General features: G+C 32.4%; 2 protein-coding genes across 3 annotated transcripts in view; both read left to right on the top strand.

Annotated features, from left to right (window-relative positions):
* The window catches only part of LOC127716550 (deoxycytidylate deaminase-like), a 31,043-nt gene extending 21,230 nt beyond the window's left edge, over positions 1-9,813 (top strand). For both annotated transcript variants that reach the window (XM_052222776.1, XM_052222775.1), the window contains exons 2-5: positions 3,389-3,544; positions 5,859-5,991; positions 7,561-7,780; positions 9,503-9,813. In XM_052222776.1, the coding sequence (XP_052078736.1) occupies positions 3,404-3,544; positions 5,859-5,991; positions 7,561-7,780; positions 9,503-9,566 (558 nt within the window). In that variant the 5' untranslated portion in view covers positions 3,389-3,403 and the 3' untranslated portion in view covers positions 9,567-9,813. The remainder of the gene's footprint in view (positions 1-3,388; positions 3,545-5,858; positions 5,992-7,560; positions 7,781-9,502) is intronic.
* The window catches only part of LOC127716547 (deoxycytidylate deaminase-like), an 83,257-nt gene that overhangs the window by 16,917 nt on the left and 48,797 nt on the right, over positions 1-17,543 (top strand). The gene's annotated exons all lie outside the window — the stretch shown is intronic.

Below are 17,543 nucleotides of genomic sequence, written 5' to 3'. Positions count from 1 at the left end.
AAAATCCCGGCTCTGCAAACTGGCTAGAAAAATCGATTCACATATATAGTTCCGATTCTTTAATTGCAACGCTAGGAATTAAGGTCAGTGTGTAAAGCTTGGGTTTGAGTCGTTTATAATCTGGCTAAGGGAAAACAATAAGGTGAGCCCATTTTTGGATGCATTTTCATTTTTACTGTATGTTCTTTTTCTAAAAGTGAGACTGTGATCGTATGTGAACTTGTCTCACATTTTTGGCCTCGGAGCCTGGTCTTTGTCAAGCATCCGAGTTAAATATTTCGTCATATTTGAATTATTTATACAATGCAGATCTACTTTGATGCATATTCAAACAAAAACTTTATTTAATATAGATCAGATCATTTCATAAGATTAATTGTATGCCAAATATGCAAAAAATTAAGCGTTATCATGACGTGAACGTCAAATTACAGTTATGGGGACATGTTATTGGACATCTAAGTTCGTTTCGTATTTTATACCTGCAGCTCAAACAAAAATATATATCACATCATTTTAGAAGAAATGAAATGTATTTTCCGTTCATATCGGTTAAAGAGTGTTCAAAATTGGGGATCAAATAAAATTTCGTTTAATAAACAGCCTCTGGGTTACTCTATGCGTCATTTTATCCATCGGGACATTTTATTGGACACGGGAAAACTGACGATGTTTTGAAAGTAAGACTGCAGTTATATAGTGATGACTTCATAAAGCTTCTTTAGGACATGTATAAATTTTCTGATAATATTAAAAGCCACTTTCATCTGTTATATCTTGTAATAGTGGAGGCCGAAAGTTTTCATAGGAGCTGAGCAGCTGAATGGGACATTTTTTCTCTTCCTAAGCTCAACGCTCCTGACAATCTTCTTTCACTCACAGTTAAAAACGTTTATGACGCTATTTTTCATCAATTGTATACAATACTGTTGTAAAATGTTATCTCATTTAACTTACTAACTAGTCCGCATTGTGATTTCAAAGACACAAACAAAACAAAATTGTAACAGCGGGACATCCTTAAAATGACGTTATAGCCGTCGAAATGAGCAAAGTTTTTCTTTACATGATATAAATAGCACAAGTTCATCTATTTTATTGATTTGTGTGGTTTATTTCGTTTCGAATGATATACTGATAATGGATATATATTGTATAGGAAAAGAGCGTGAATTGGATTAACCCGCTATATAACGCATTTTTTCAAAGAAGCACCGATACCGTGCGCAACGTCATACATTTTGTTATGCGTCAATGTAGATACTAGACTAGTCTATTATATTTATTTATAATGAAACAAAGTTTAGATAGGTACAGTTTCTAGTTCTTCGATTTTCAAATCTCATACCTCATGACGAATTTTGCAAAATCGTATTCCTTAGAAAACTGAAATAGGTTTAACATAATGTGATATCTGTCTTTTAGCAAGATATCGTGTTGATGAAAGCATCGATAGGTATTAAACGCTTTTTAAATGTTTTATATAGCAATCATTGCACCTCACTCCAATTAAAATAAACTGGTTTATAGTGTCAAAATATAACCGAGATGCATATTTGTAAACATTATTTTTATAAGACTGTTTAATCCTTTCAAACCCGGGTTCGTCTACCGCACAAAAGCTAGTTGAACACTATAGTCCAGTTGGCATTTACCAAATGTGGATTCTGAAAACTCTAAGGAGCGTCTTAAGAAACAAATTCCCTGTTTTAGATAATTTAAAATCTTACTTTGAGAAGTGTAATACTGATTCCTTAAAAGAAATAGACCGAAGATGATATAATCATAGTGCTAAACTTTTTGATCGACCAAATATTTGTTAAATTTGGTGGATTTGTATTTCAGAATACATTCACTGTTCAAAAGGATTCTACTAGCGCATCTCTATTGGCTGATTTGTTGTTGTACTCATATGAAGCCGAATGCATAAAGACATTTCTAAAAGCCAAAAAGTAAAAAACATCTTGCAAAATTCTTTAATTTTACTTTCAGGTATATTAATCGTGTTCTGTCACTCAATAATACATATGTCAATGAGTGCTTACATCTCATATTTACCGGTGAACTTGAGATTTAAGATACTAACGAGAGTAGGAAATATGTGCTTCATATTTTGCTCTTTCCTCGCAACTGACACTGATGGAATGCAGCATTTTGCAAAATAATGCGTTTTCCAAATTTCATCAACAATTTCCCATCACAAGCAGCAGATTGAGTGTATGTTTCACAATTTAACTATTTAGACTTACAATAAAATGACCTTTTTCTAATTGTTGTTAGCGAACGTCTTATCCTATTTCAAAATGTTATTTGTTAGATAACAGATAGTGGTTGAAAATTTATCAGTGTCATATCTCAAAACATTATGTGAAATGATGCAGTATATCTTTCCAGTTGATCTTCGACAAAGTGTGTTCCGAATGTAGCAATAAGCAGCCTGGTCCGGAATGATTAGGACCCTTTTAGCTCCCTATAGAAAACATCTAATACATTTTGTAATTTAAAAATCTATATGTTGAAATTCATAAATTCAGAGGAACATAAATTATGTACAAAATAAACTCACTCCTGTAAATTTTTAGATGATAATCTATCAAAATGTACGTAATAATTCATAGTACTTTTTCATTTCGGAAACGGAACGAAAGAAAACGAACGTGTGCAGCAAGATTTGATTTATCAAATTTATTTAACACAAAAAAGCTATTCTGTCTAGGCACCTGTATGTAATAAACACAATACAAATCCAATAAAATAAAAACAACTTTTATTATGCACGCATACACACATAATGAAAGACAATTTAAGATTTAGTTCGTATAAAAATTCAAACTTATATTAATGAAAAATAACATAAGAAAATAGCGTTAAAACAGGATTCATCATGACGGCGAATACATCATAAAGTGACTCTAAAATATAACACAAGCGCTAAGCAAAACAGTCAAACTGTAGCCTTAGATTGATAAATCTTTGAACCAATGCGAGAACGCGTTTCACAAATGATGATAATATGTCAAAGTATTTCAAATGTCTTACGTAAGGGAAACTGTCTCCAGTATAAATTGCAATCATATTCTTCCCATTGACAATCTCTTACGAATTAGGTAGGTTGTTAATCAATGTATGAAAAATTAATTTCAATTTTGAAAGAACATAGACATTTCGTAGAAATCGGTTTTCCAACCATATTAGAAGCGCTTTTGACAAATGGTGACAATAAACGTTCATTGTGTTGAACTTTCCTCGGAATAAAAAAGGGCACATGTGACATTAAGAGTCTTAGACTTTGATTCTATCTGTTCTATGTTTCATTGCATAATATGGTTCATACTTGTCACGATATTTTATATTCAAATCCCGATTTGAAATTATTTAAAATTTAAAGGTTGATTCCAGTATCATGAGTATGGAAACTGCAAAACCGAAAAAGGTGGATTCCAGTATGGAAACTGCAAAACGTTCCGGATATCTTGAATTGGATGAATATTTCATGGCCCTATGCTTTGTTTCAGCGCAAAGAAGTGAGGATCCAAAAACTCAGGTAATAGCAAAGTATACAAAGTGCAAATATAAATACTAGTAATTTTTATGGTATTCACCCTGGTGTGTTTAAGAGAAAAGCATAGGTGGAAAAAATATTACTTTGATTAAGAGTAAGGACTGCAAACTTTGTTTTCGTTTGGAAAAAAAACAATCGAATAAACATTTCCAAAAAATCACTTGCTGAATTTGACTGTAAAATCTAAATAAAAAATAAACATTAAATAAAATTGAGGATGGAAATGGGGAATGTGTCAAAGAGACAACAATCCGACCAAAGAGCAGAAAACAATACAAGGCCACCAATGGGTCTTCAACACAGCGAGAAAATCCCGCACCCGGAGACGGGCTTCAGCTGGCCCCCAAACAAAAATGTGTACTAGTTCAGTGAAAATAAACGTCACACTAAACTCCGAAACATATAGATGAACCAAAATTTAAAAAAAAAAAAACATACAATACTAACAAAGGTCAGATGTTCCTGACTTGGGACAGGCGCAAAAATGCAGAGGGGTTAAACTTGTTTTGTGAGATCTCAACCCTTCTCCTATACCTCTAGCCAATGTAGAATAAGCAAACACATAGCAATTCGCACAGTAAAACTCAGTTTAAAAGAAGTACGAGTCCGATGTTAGAATAGGTAACAGAAGAAACTAGTAAGCAAAATGACAATGAATCCTTAGTGTAAGGCCACGCAACATATTCCTTAATTACACCTAAATGACAAATCGCGCTGAAATCGGACATTTAGTCAGTTTATTTATTATCTATACTTCCGATAATGTATAGATGATTATCATCAAAAGTGTCATATTCTAAAGGAGATTAAGAGCTTGGAATACTCAATCGCAGCTTGTCCTTCGAAGACAAAATGATCACCTTTTCAAACGGTTTGTAATCTTGAAATTAATTAGTAGGGTACCAGTCAATCATTTACATTTACATCAAATCTTTTTTTTCTGCTCATATTGGAAAAGCTATTTACAATGTACGATAATAAGAGGTCTGTTGTAATAATTTCAGTTTTCTAGACTCTGTAATTTTATCTAGTGTCTCTTTGTGAATGCATTTTTTGGCTAAACATCGCTTTATTATTTATAGGAAGAAAAAACATCTGGTTGTCGTTTTTAGAATACAACAAGAGCTCAAATATTCAAATTTATTCCTGAAAATTTAAACAATGGAATCCACAATTAACATCAGAAATATATTCATTATTCCCGTTAGTCTTTAGACTTTAAACAAATAGACCTTTACTTGTTATTGATAAACTCGTAAAAACAGACGACGTTATCGGGATATTTAATAAGTTTAATTTTGAACATTTTAAAAGTATTACATTTTCACTTATAACGTTAATTGATAGCGATGATTTTGTCAGTTTTTATGGACTTTTTTTAAATTTGCCTTGGAATTATTTTTTTTTATACTTTGTAAGAATAGGAATAACAATACTGTATTTGCAGAGTGGCCAACGTCAAGTTTGTATTTGACGGTCGCAAATATCAGTTTTGCTGACTCCGCTACTTCTACGCGTCGCCAGTAAAACAGCATTTGCAACCGTCATATCCCAAATTAACGATAGATAATCTTCAAATACAAACATTGTATTCCTTAATTTCAGTGAGTGTTTGCATCTAATATATCCTAGTAAACTTGACGTATAGGATAGTACAGAAACTGGAAAATGTGCTTCATATTTTGATCTTTCTCACGAATTGATACAGATGGAAGACTTAAAACTACTAGGAGTAATGACAAGCATAACGACCTCATCTTTCTCTTTCTCAACTTATTATTTCTCAGTAGTAACATATGCACTGCCCCATCGAATGGCATTTACATATCTCAATTGATACGTTACGCGCATGTATGATTATGTTATACAGCCTCTCGGGTCATTATTACGAATTGGTTGACTGGTACATTTGCGTTGAGTCTGTGTCTGTGTCTTAACACAAAAGAGATATGTTTTCATTATCTAAGACATCTAGCTACAAGAAAGATCCTCTGATATGTACATTGTGTTTCATTCTTAATAGTGTTATCTTGCATGAGTGTGGATTTGCATGACGGGCTAGCATGAGACGCCTACATTTTCAACGAAATAGGTCTCGTTCATTTGTTTTTAATTTTTTTTCTATCTGATTTTGTATATTCTCAATGGAATTGCAGGATTTGAAACATCGTTAAACAACTGTTTTCCGTGAAAAAGTTAATCCGTAATCCTTGATGTTCGCTAAATTCCCATAAAAACGAGTTTACCGGTTAAATAGAATAGGCTGACAACATTATTTAGAATGCATTCTATTTAGGTTGGAGCATGTATTGTAAATCAGGACAAAAGAATAGTCGGAATGGGCTACAATGGCATGCCTGATGGTCGTTCGGATACAGAGTTTCCCTGGACTAAGGGTGACACCGCTGAGGATGATAAACATCTTTATGGTATGCATACGTTCTATAGAGAAATGAGATAATCTTATTTATAAAATCATGAAAAGATTCTCATCTCTGTGAAAGAAAGGGGGGATTTTTTTTTCAGAAATTGAAAACTTGATGTTCCAATTTTTGACTCACCATTTTGGAATGAATTAAATCGGCATTTTGCATTTCTATATATTATTCAAAATAATATTCGAGACATGAAAACCCACTAAATGATACAAAAACAAATGCGTTAGTTCTACTCATTTGATAGGGAGGTACATCTTCCTGGACATTTTCAATGAGCATGTGGGCTATATTCCGTCAGTAATGATATCAGTTTTACATTTTTCAAAAATGTTAGAATGTCATATTACCATCTAAATAAGTTTTTTCACCTATTATCACCACTTGATTGTGTATTGATTAGTTAAAGATTTTTCAACAACAAATTTTTCTTTTTGAAAAAAATTCAAATTAGAAATCATTTCATCTTAACCAACTTAAAAATTTCTAAATCAATCAATTTATAATCTTGATTGGCTCTGAACCTGAAAACATATCGCTCAAGTTAGCTTTTCTTAATTTGGTTACTCAAGAATAGAAATGCTGTTTTTAGAAATACTTGCATTACTTTAATAAAATAGCTAGATTGAAAAAAAATATATAAAAATAAAAATTCGGAAGCAAAATATAGAGGCTTTACATAGAACCGTATACTTCTATCAACATGCAAAAAGCTTTCTTTATTGGATAGAAGCAGGGATCTTTCATAAAAACAAAATGACAAAACAAAGAACAGCGATGTTAAATAAAGACAGGATTTGTACTAGAGAAATTATCCGAACAAAACGCAGGGAAATGATAAAAACAGCAAGAATAATTTTGGCTCAAAAGAAGTTATATACAATGTATACGGTAAATCAGAATGACAATAATTGTTGCTAGCTTCCAACTTAGACAATAGAATATATGAATTTACTGTTCAATGGGAGCGACACACATAAAATATACCCTTATTTTGATATTTATTTTCATAGATAAAAACAAATTTAAACGAAAGAAAAAAGGCTATAATATTTTCAAACTTAGTCTAAATAAAATTGAGAATGGAAATGGAGAATGTGTCAAAGAGACAACAACCCGACCAAAGAGCAGAATACAGCCCAAGGTCACCAACGGGTCTTCAACACAGCGAGAAAATCCCGCAACCGGAGGCGGGCTTCAGCTGGCCCCTAAACAAAAATGTGTACTAGTTCAATGAAAATGGACGTCACACTAAACTCCAAAACATATAAATGAACTAATATTAAAAACATACAAGACTAACAAAGACCAGAGGCTCCTGACATGGGACTGGCACGAAAATGCGGCGGGCTTAAACATGTTTGTGAGATCTCAACCCTACCCTATACCTCTAGCCAATGTAGAATAAACACACACACGGCAATACGCACAGTAAAACTCAGTTTGAAAGAAGTCCGAGTCCGAAGTCAGAATAGGTAACAAAAGAAATTAAGCAAAATGACAATGATACATAAATTAACAAAGGACTACTAGCAGTTTGTTTTTTCTTCTTTTTTCTTTTAGTTTGTCATGCTGAGCTCAACGCCATTACTAACAAAATACAAGCGGATATACAAAATTGTCGACTGTTTGTTATCCTTTTCCCATGTAACGAATGCGCTAAATTGATAGTACAATCTGGTATTAAAGAGGTGGTTTATTATGAATCTAAAACAGCAGATTTATCGAGAAAAGATGAAAAAGCCACTTCTAAAATGTTCGAGCATGCTGGTATAAAAGTACTGTAAGTAATTGTTGCATCAAACTAGGCTCGCATAAAAATTCAAATTAATAAGTAGTAAGTGTTCTTCTATTGATGATATTTTTTCGTTAAATAATCAGGAATTTTCTAAATACACTGCCGAAATTTACCCAAAGAAACTTACTTTAAATAAATCCAATATAAACGATAATAATTGTCCTTTCCTAGATTTAGATATTTCAGTTTTACACGGGAAAATCTTAACCAAAAAAATACGACAAAAGGGACGATTTTTCGTTCCCTATTGTTAATTTTTCATTTTGTGGACGTCGATGTTCCTTTAGTACCATATGCATCTTACGGTGTTTATATATCACGGTTCGTTCGCTATGTCCGTGTCTGTAGGGACGTTTTGGATTTCAATGAACGTATTCTGTGTATCACTGGTAAGTTATTAAGTCAGTGATTTCGTTACCAGAAATGACTTAAAACCTTTACTTAATCCTTCCATAAATACAAAGATTTGGTCTGAAGTTTGGTTGTACCTGTATAAAACTTATTTCAAACGGGATAGCACATCCTTATTTTAATGGAGATGTGATTTAACGAGCCCCAAATTAAGATACAATCTAGGTAAAATTATCGATCCTTAAAATAAACTTATTCTAAGCGGTTATCTATTCAACACTGTTATTAGACCTTTGAATATTGTTTTTATTGGTAAACATATTGATTTTGTTATCAGTAATTTAAAATCAGACTAAATATTATTGTTATATACATATGCATATGCATGGCTCTACAATCTGTTGATACCTGTATCTTGGCATTGTACAAGGTCATGTTTTTCTCTGACTGTTAATGACTTCTTTACACTAAATTCATTGGATGTTGGATGCGTACTGTTGATGTTTTTGTCTTAGATGCATGATTTTTTATTAGCTGTTATTGGTTTTGAACTTACTGTCAGCAACTGCAAATATTCTAAGATATGTATATAGTGTCTTTTTGTTGAGGGGATGTATAAATATCCTGCCTGGTCCGGTCTGTGTTTTTGTTAGATGGGTTTCTGCAATGTATCTGTCTGATGAGTTAAGCCCTTTTCAACTGATTTTTATAGTTTCTTCTTGTGTTAAACCACTGTCCTAGGTTAGGGTGATGGCTTTGCGCCAACCAACTAGTTTAACCCCGCCACATTCTGCATGTGCCTGTCCAAAGTCAGAAGCCTGTGGTTTAGTGGTTGTCGTTACTTCATGTCTGTCATATTCGTTTTTCGTAAATTGATTTTTTTTAATTCGGCCGTTAGTTTTTTCTTTTCATTGTTTTACACTTTTTATGTTGGGGTATCGTAAACGGTAATGGTTTTTCTCGTTGTTAAAGGCCATACAGTTGCCTATTATTGCAGTATTGCTTACATCCACTCCATTTGAACTTTGGTGGATAGTTGTTTCATTGGCAATCATATCACATCTCCTTATTCGAATAAACATATTTCTCGAAAACAAGTATGTCTTTTGTATTCCACTAATTTTAACCGGAAGTAGCACACCTCATCTTCTTATTTTTATCTAGATGATGGTGAATAAAAAAAGCTCTTTAATCGATGATGGTGAATAAAAAAAGCTCTCTATCGATGTAAGTGGCGATTGCAGTGTGATTGATTTTCGTATTTGAAATGAATCTATAAAAGCAGGGACATAAGAAATCATCAATTTGTAATTTCAAAGTTTAATTATTGAATTACGTTGTTGTTTTTTTTTGTAGGAAATACGACCCAAAACGGAAAACAGAACTCAGAATTGGTAAAGAAGAACCCAAATTTCTGTAGAAATTTCAGTAGAAAATGCAAATTAAGTTGTACTTTGGGGAAAAATATGAATTAATTGGGCATTTGTATATTAATTCTGAGAGTAATATTTCAAACATTTACATATTTTACCATATCTTTATTGGAATTATGTAATAAATGGTGTTTTATTTATTAACCATACTACTTTTAATCAATGATTTCAATTGTTTATTGTTTTGAAAATTGTGATACTTAAATACTACAATAAATTTATGTTTAAAACCTTTTTTTTTTTCTATGAATACTGTTATATGTTCAATATGAAACTAATCAATAAATGTCATGTTGTCGTAGAACAAGTAAATGAAAATAAAAAGTTAAAAAGCAGTTAACAGACATAACAGCATAAACTGATTGTATGTCATTATTTGATATACAATATCAATTCGTTTCTAAAAGAGAGGCGAAATATACCAAAGGGATATTCAAACTCGAAAACATACTGACAATGCCATGGGAAAAAAAAGATAAAAAACAAACATTAGTATACAAAACACAACATAGAAAACTAAAGACTGACCAACATGAACCCCATAAAATACACGGTGGTCGTCTAAGGTGCTCCAAACGGGTAAGCAGATCCTGCTTCACAAATGTTTAAATGTCCGTCTAAACTTCTTGAATCTGAAATATAAATTAAATGACGCTATATAATTCAAATATTTGTTGATTTTGTCGCAACTATTTTACCCGTTGCCTAGCAATTGAGATAGATCACAAAAGGACAATATTTTTGGAAACTCTTGGTTAAAGAGTAGGTGGGACTCATCGCGGCCATTATGGTCCCTTGTTCTTTCCACAAATGACCGTATATGATATTTCTTGTGAGCTCAATCACGTATAACAGTATATGTATTAACTCAGTAATTGTAAAGACTTGTCAACTATGCTAGATGCGGTTTTTTTCTTCTTAATCGAGAAAAATGATCGTGAAAAAATAAATAACGGTGATCACGCGATCGGATCTTGTAAGATCTGGTATCCGACCCTGAGCGTAATTAAATACTATTCAATTTCAAAATCTGTGAAAAAACTCCGTTGAATTACGAAAGGCGGAGAAAATCCGAAAAAGAAATATGTCTGTCAAAATGAGTATTTTTCCTCAATAATACGGTGCACTAAGGAAAACAATGCAGTGCATGTTAAGAAAATACAAAAGGAGACCCATAACCCTTTGCAATTTATAAATAAAAACACATTTTCACATTCCAATAAATCATGATATATATCAACTAAATCTGTGTTATGTCAGAAAGTACAGTAAAATGGAATTTGTGTTTATCTTGAAAAACTTCAAATTATTTTTTAAAAGTGGGATTTTGTTGATTTTTAAACAAGGTTGAGCGTGAAAGATAATTCGACGCATTATTTTAACGCGAAAGCAATGCGTGGCCAGACCACACTTTATAGGTTTTGTTTTTTGCTTATTTTTGAAAACGGTATAGTTACTTGTATCTTTGTAATATGGTCTTTGGTAGATTGATAACATGTCTCATTGGCAATCATACCCCATCGTCTTATTTTTTATGTTAAGAACAGAAAATGTCTTAAGGGCATATTCATGGGAGAAGACGACGAGCAACGAACAGCAAAGCATTATTGATCATCTCCGCCGCTATATTGAGCGCGGGGATAATGAAAACTGAATTATATTTTCCAATAAAAAAACAAACAATAAAATGTGTTAAAAGAAACACACCAAGTTTCTGCATATGAATGAAACTGAGAACCATTAATGGCAAGTCAATAAAATTTTGTAAGGCTTGTTTATTAGCATTGGCACATCTTATTTCCATAGAGATCGCACCTTCAGTCATCATTCACTGACTTTGAAACTTTCGCATAGTTGACATATTAAAGTATTCCCATTTTATTTTCAACATTTGCATTAAACTATCAAAATTAAATAAAGGCGAGACATATCTTTATGGCACCAGTTTATTATGAAGATATTTTGCTTTCATATTTATCCCTGGAATAACATTTTAAATCGGCTGTTGGCTTTTAATTCAGTCAATTTATGAAGAAAAGGCTTAAACATAAGAAAAATTGCAACAAAAAAATTAAAAATAAAACACTTTATAAATGTCATGCGTCCGAAGCGCTTTTAATGATTAACCTTCATCAGGAACGCTCAAAGTCGAATAACAGAAAGTGAATGATGTATAAGAACCGCAACATTTGATGAGCTAATGGACCAAAAACGGACCTAAAAAATAAAGGAGTCTAGGTTAAAATAATCGTTTTATGGTATGGTCTGCCTGTCTCAAGCAAGGAGCCTGTAAACAGTGGTTGTTGTTTCTCTTTAAATTTGAATTGTATCTGGTTTTGTCATTCCTCGGCCTTTTATGTCTTATTATACTTATGTCTATTGTCTTAACCTTCAACGAGAAAATAACTTCAGCAGTGTATTACATTGATGTTGTAGAAAATGTAAATCTTTGGTGCATATTAATAATTAAAACAAAAATTGGAAAGACTATGTTCATAGAAAATTCCTTTCCATACACCAACTTTCAAAATGTTCCACTCAATCCTTAGCATGATACTTCTTCACGAAAGTTGCCTATTTTCCACGACATTTTTTCAATTACACCCGCCTGCGGATAATCACGGGAAATTCCATACAAGAATATTATCTGCTTGAGAAATATTACGATTGCAAAATTTTACATAAAAATGAGCCATATGGCGTGTTTATACATAAACCCTTAAGGAAAGAATAGACCTCTTCAATGTGATCGGTAAAATAGGATACAATTGCTGAAAATCTTTGCCAAAAATTATATTTTTTGACGTTCGGTCTTTTATTTGATCAATCCTGACACTCCTCGGTGTGTTATACGACAAGAAAAACCTTAAAATATGCATTATCTATCGGGTGCCACATGTGGAGCAGGATCTGCTTACCCTTCCGGAGCACCTGAGATCACCCCGAGTTTTTGGTGGGGTTCGTGTTGCTTAGTCTTTATTTTTCTATGTTGTGTCATCTGTACTATTATTTGTCTGTTTGTCTTTTTATTTTTGGCCATAGCGTTGTCATTTTGTTTTCGATCTATGAGTTTGAATGTCCCTCTGGTATCTTTCGCCCCTCTTCTATAAAATGTCTGTTTAGGCTAAACAAAAAATGGAAAATAATGTTTACATAAATGATTATCCATTTAAATATTTTACTATTTTCAAGCGTTTTAAAACAATAGGTCGTCTCCCTATTGTACATACATGTACTAGAAAGTAATCCGTGATTGTGGGTATTCATAACACGTCAAATTTATAAATGTATGTAATTCCAAATCGTTCAATAGACGTGTTAGATAAATGATTACTTTTGACAAACAACAAACGAGAGTCGAGAGACGATAAACATTTTAAAGGGTTCGTCTCAAAACACGTATTGATTTTTTCTATCGTTAACATAATGCATTATGTAAAGTCAAATGAAGCATGATAGAGCAAAGATTTTATAATTTTCAGTCAATTAAATTGTGCCCTCTTTCTATCAAACTAGCGCAAAGTTTAACAATCTGATTAATTTTCCAGCGCGGATGACGCCACATTGTACCAATTACTTTATAACATTTAAGTCTGCTATTCGACATTAACTCGTCATTATTGGATAACGGTTAGCATATATTCTATCCGCTAATATTAAAAGGTTCTCTATGAAATCAAGTTGAAGTCCGTGTCCTATTTCTGGCATTGAGTTGAATTGTTGTGCATCATTTTGGTGGATCTAGGTAACCGCTACGTTCAAGTCGTATATAGTTTTGGTTGTCAATCAAAACCTGGATGTGAATACAGTGCATTTGTCTGTGTACGGAATAAAACTGTTTCTGTGGCCCATTTTGATGGCGACAAATTGCATGAGATGTACCGTCTACTGCCGCAACTGCGTTTGGCAGTCCTGGTCATCAGCCTCGCAAGGACAACCACTCGTTATGCGACGGCAAATCCAATGGAGAAAATATCTCCCACAACAACAGTACTATACTATCAATTGTATGTGACATAGTGAATGAAGAAACATTAAACAACAAAGACAAAATCGAATAACACGAATAAAATTATGTTCTTAGCCACAAGATTACCATCAAAAGTTCATTTCCGGGAGACCAGTTGCATATGACCGATTCAGAAGGAAGCAAGTGCCAAAAATTTTAAAGGTTTTTTGTATTGACTCAGAATCTGATTCTGATTCTAAGTAAAATAATCAGAATATCCTAATATATGACTCATTTATTTTTTTTAATATATCGCTATGCCATAAAAAAAAAAACTATAAATATAGTACAGACGCTCTAATTCATGACATGTAGTTTGAGTCTTTTCTCTGAACTGCAAAACATTATCATCGAGTGAGGAAGCATTGGTGGATCCAGGGGGTGTTCCGGGAGTTGGAACTCCCCCTTGTTTTCCGATTTTGTTTTAATTATGCGAACGTTTCCGGGTGTTCGAAATCCCCATTTTTTTCAAAATGGGAGGATCTAGGCCTGTGTAGAAATGTTAAAAAGTTGTTATTGTACAGAGTAAATCAATAATTAATTCTACTCGTTTGAGATGGTCCCTAATTTAAATGTCTGAACTATAGACTCTCGACTCTCAATTGTCAACAATAGTTATCTATCTAACATGTCTATTAGGCATTCTTTGTTAACTCTTCAGATAATTTCAGTTTAAATGAAATTTTCAGTATATATTTTGTGTGAGTGTGTGTATATAAAGTATCATTATTGAAACGATCCTTGTTATTGTTTATTAAACACATTTGATATATTACACCATGAATATATCTGAAATATAAAAGAGATCTGGGGTATACGCACCTCAAGGAGACAGCAACTCAATCACAATAAAAATATTTATTTTTGCTTTTTCTGAATATATGTAACAGTGCATGCAAGTTGTTTTTATTGCACATTTTTAGAATATTTTCTTTAAAAAAGCATTTAAAAACATGAGGGATAGTAACGGCTTTTTTACACAAATATAGGAATGTAATGTCACCTCGAAATATGGTATAATATCTTAAATGAATGTATGCTTAATTTTCTCATCTTAAATGTTTGTGGCGTTTACGTTAAGGAAAGTCACAGATGTAGGACTGGTACTTCTCAATGTATTTCCGTGAAATTTTTATATATGAATAAGGTACATTTGAACTGATCTAGTGGCTACAATCGAGTGTTTATCTTTGCTGTACATCATTCTATTATGTAAAATTTCCTTTCCTGAATGTCTTTGGTCTAGTTGCACACATATACGGAGAATCGGCCACGTACACAGCCAGTAATTTGTGTTTTGAAAAAAACTCGCTTTATGTGACATTATGTTTATGATAGCCATTCCTCTAATTCGACTATGATAATCAAAAACGTTGTACATTGCATCTTTACAATAGGAAGTGCAGTTCAACAGTTTTCCAATTGTACACATTTTGTTATGCGTTAATGTAGATACTAGACTAGTCTATTATAGTTATTTATAATGAAACAAAGGTTAGATAGGTACAGTTTCTAGTTCTTCGATTTTCAAATCTCATACCTCATGAAGAATTTTGCAAAATCGTATTCCTTAGAAAACTGAAATAGGTTAAACATAATGTAATATCTGTCTTTTAGTAAGATATCGTGTTGATGAAAGCATCGATAGGTATTAAACGCTTTTTAATGTTTTATATAGCAATCATTGCACCTCACTCCAATTAAAATAAACTGGTTTATAGTGTCAAAATATAACCGAGATGCATATTTGTAAACATTATTTTTATAAGACTGTTTAATCCTTTCAAACCCGGGTTCGTCTACCGCACAAAAGCTAGTTGAACACTATAGTCCAGTTGGCATTTACCAAATGTGGATTCTGAAAACTCTAAGGAGCGTCTTAAGAAACAAATTCCCTGTTTTAGATAATTTAAAATCTTACTTTGAGAAGTGTAATACTGATTCCTTAAAAGAAATAGACCGAAGATGATATAATCATAGTGCTAAACTTTTTGATCGACCACATATTTTGTAAATTTGGTGGATTTGTATTTCAGAATACATTCACTGTTCAAAAGGGTTCTACTAGCGCATCTCTATTGGCTGATTTGTTGTTGTACTCATATGAAGCCGAATGCATAAAGACATTTCTAAAAGACAAAAAGAAAAAAACATCTTGCAAAATTCTTTAATTTTACTTTCAGGTATATTAATCGTGTTCTGTCACTCAATAATACATATGTCAATGAGTGCTTACATCTCATATTTACCGGTGAACTTGAGATTTAAGATACTAACGAGAGTAGGAAATCTGCGCTTCATATTTTGCTCTTTCCTCGCAACTGACACTGATGGAATGCAGCATTTTGCAAAATAATACGTTTTCCAAATTTCATCAACAATTTCCCATCACAAGCGGCAGGTTGAGTGTATGTTTCACAATTTAACTATTTAGACTTACAATAAAATGACATTTTTCTAATTGTTTTTAGCGAACGTCTTATCCTATTTCAAAATGTTATTTGTTAGATAACAGATAGTGGTTGAAAATTTATCAGTGTCAAATCGCAAAACATTATGTGAAATGATGCAGTATATCTTTCCAGTTGATCTTCGAGAAAGTGTGTTCCGAATGTAGCAATAAACAGCCTGGTCCGGTATGATTAGGACCCTTTTAGCTCCCTATAGAAAACATCTAATACATTTTGTAATTTAAAAATCTATTATGTTGAAATTCATAAATTCAGAGGAACATAAATTATGTACAAAATAAACTCACTCCTGTAAATTTTTAGATGATAATCTATCAAAATGTACGTAATAATTCATAGTACTTTTTCATTTCGGAAACGGAACGAAAGAAAACGAACGTATGCAGCAAGATTTGATTTATCAAATTTATTTAACACAAAAAAGCTATTCTGTCTAGGCACCTGTATGTAATAAACACAATACAAATCCAATAAAATAAAAACAACTTTTATTATGCACGCATACACACATAATGAAAGACAATCTAAGATTTAGTTCGTATAAAAATTCTAACTTATATTAATGAAAAATAACATAAGAAAATACAATTTGTCGGATGGAAGGACAGACAAACTCTGCTGTACCAAAAGCGAACCTCGCCTGGGAATATATATAAAGCACACAACTGCCAAAACCATAGGATCAAATATTCGGAGAGACCTTTTCAAGTATCACGGTCAGTTCTAACTCAACCAATGAAATAGATTTAACCGGTTCTATAAATGTAAAACGTATTTTTTTCCAAAAGTTCACGAAGTAATGTTCACATAAATTCAATATATATATTTATTACTTTTAACCCAGCACATATATTTAATAGAGTTTATTTATTCAGTTTATTTGTTGCAGTAAATAATATAAGATCTATTGTTGGTTCTTGCTATGAATTGTTGTAGCCATCAGCTAAATTTTGATACATAGGGTATCGCGTTAAAACAGGATTCATCATGACGGCGAATACATCATATAGTGACTCTAAAATATAACACAAGCGCTAAGCAAAACAGTCAAACTGTAGCCTTAGATTGATAAATCTTTGAACCAATGCGAGAACGCGTTTCACAAATGATGATAATATGTCAAAGTATTTCAAATGTCTTACGTAAGGGAAACTGTCTCCAGTATAAATTGCAATCTTATTCTTCCCATTGACAATCTCTTACGAATTAGGTAGGTTGTTGATCAATGTATGAAAAGTTAATTTCAATTTTGAAAGAACATAGACATTTCGTAGAAATCGGTTTTCCAACCATATTAGAAGCGCTTTTGACAAATGGTGACAATAAACGTTCATTGTGTTGAACTTTCCTCGGAATAAAAAAGGGCACATGTGACATTAAGAGTCTTAGACTTTGATTCTATCTGTTCTATGTTTCATTGCATAATATGGTTCATACTTGTCACGATATTTTATATTCAAATCCCGATTTGAAATTATTTAAAA

This window comes from Mytilus californianus, unplaced genomic scaffold (genome assembly GCF_021869535.1).
Source record: "Mytilus californianus isolate M0D057914Y unplaced genomic scaffold, xbMytCali1.0.p SCAF_9, whole genome shotgun sequence".
Lineage (NCBI taxonomy): Eukaryota > Metazoa > Mollusca > Bivalvia > Mytilida > Mytilidae > Mytilus > Mytilus californianus.
Note: the sequence above shows the minus strand (reverse complement) of the source record. Positions and strands in the feature narration are given on the sequence as shown.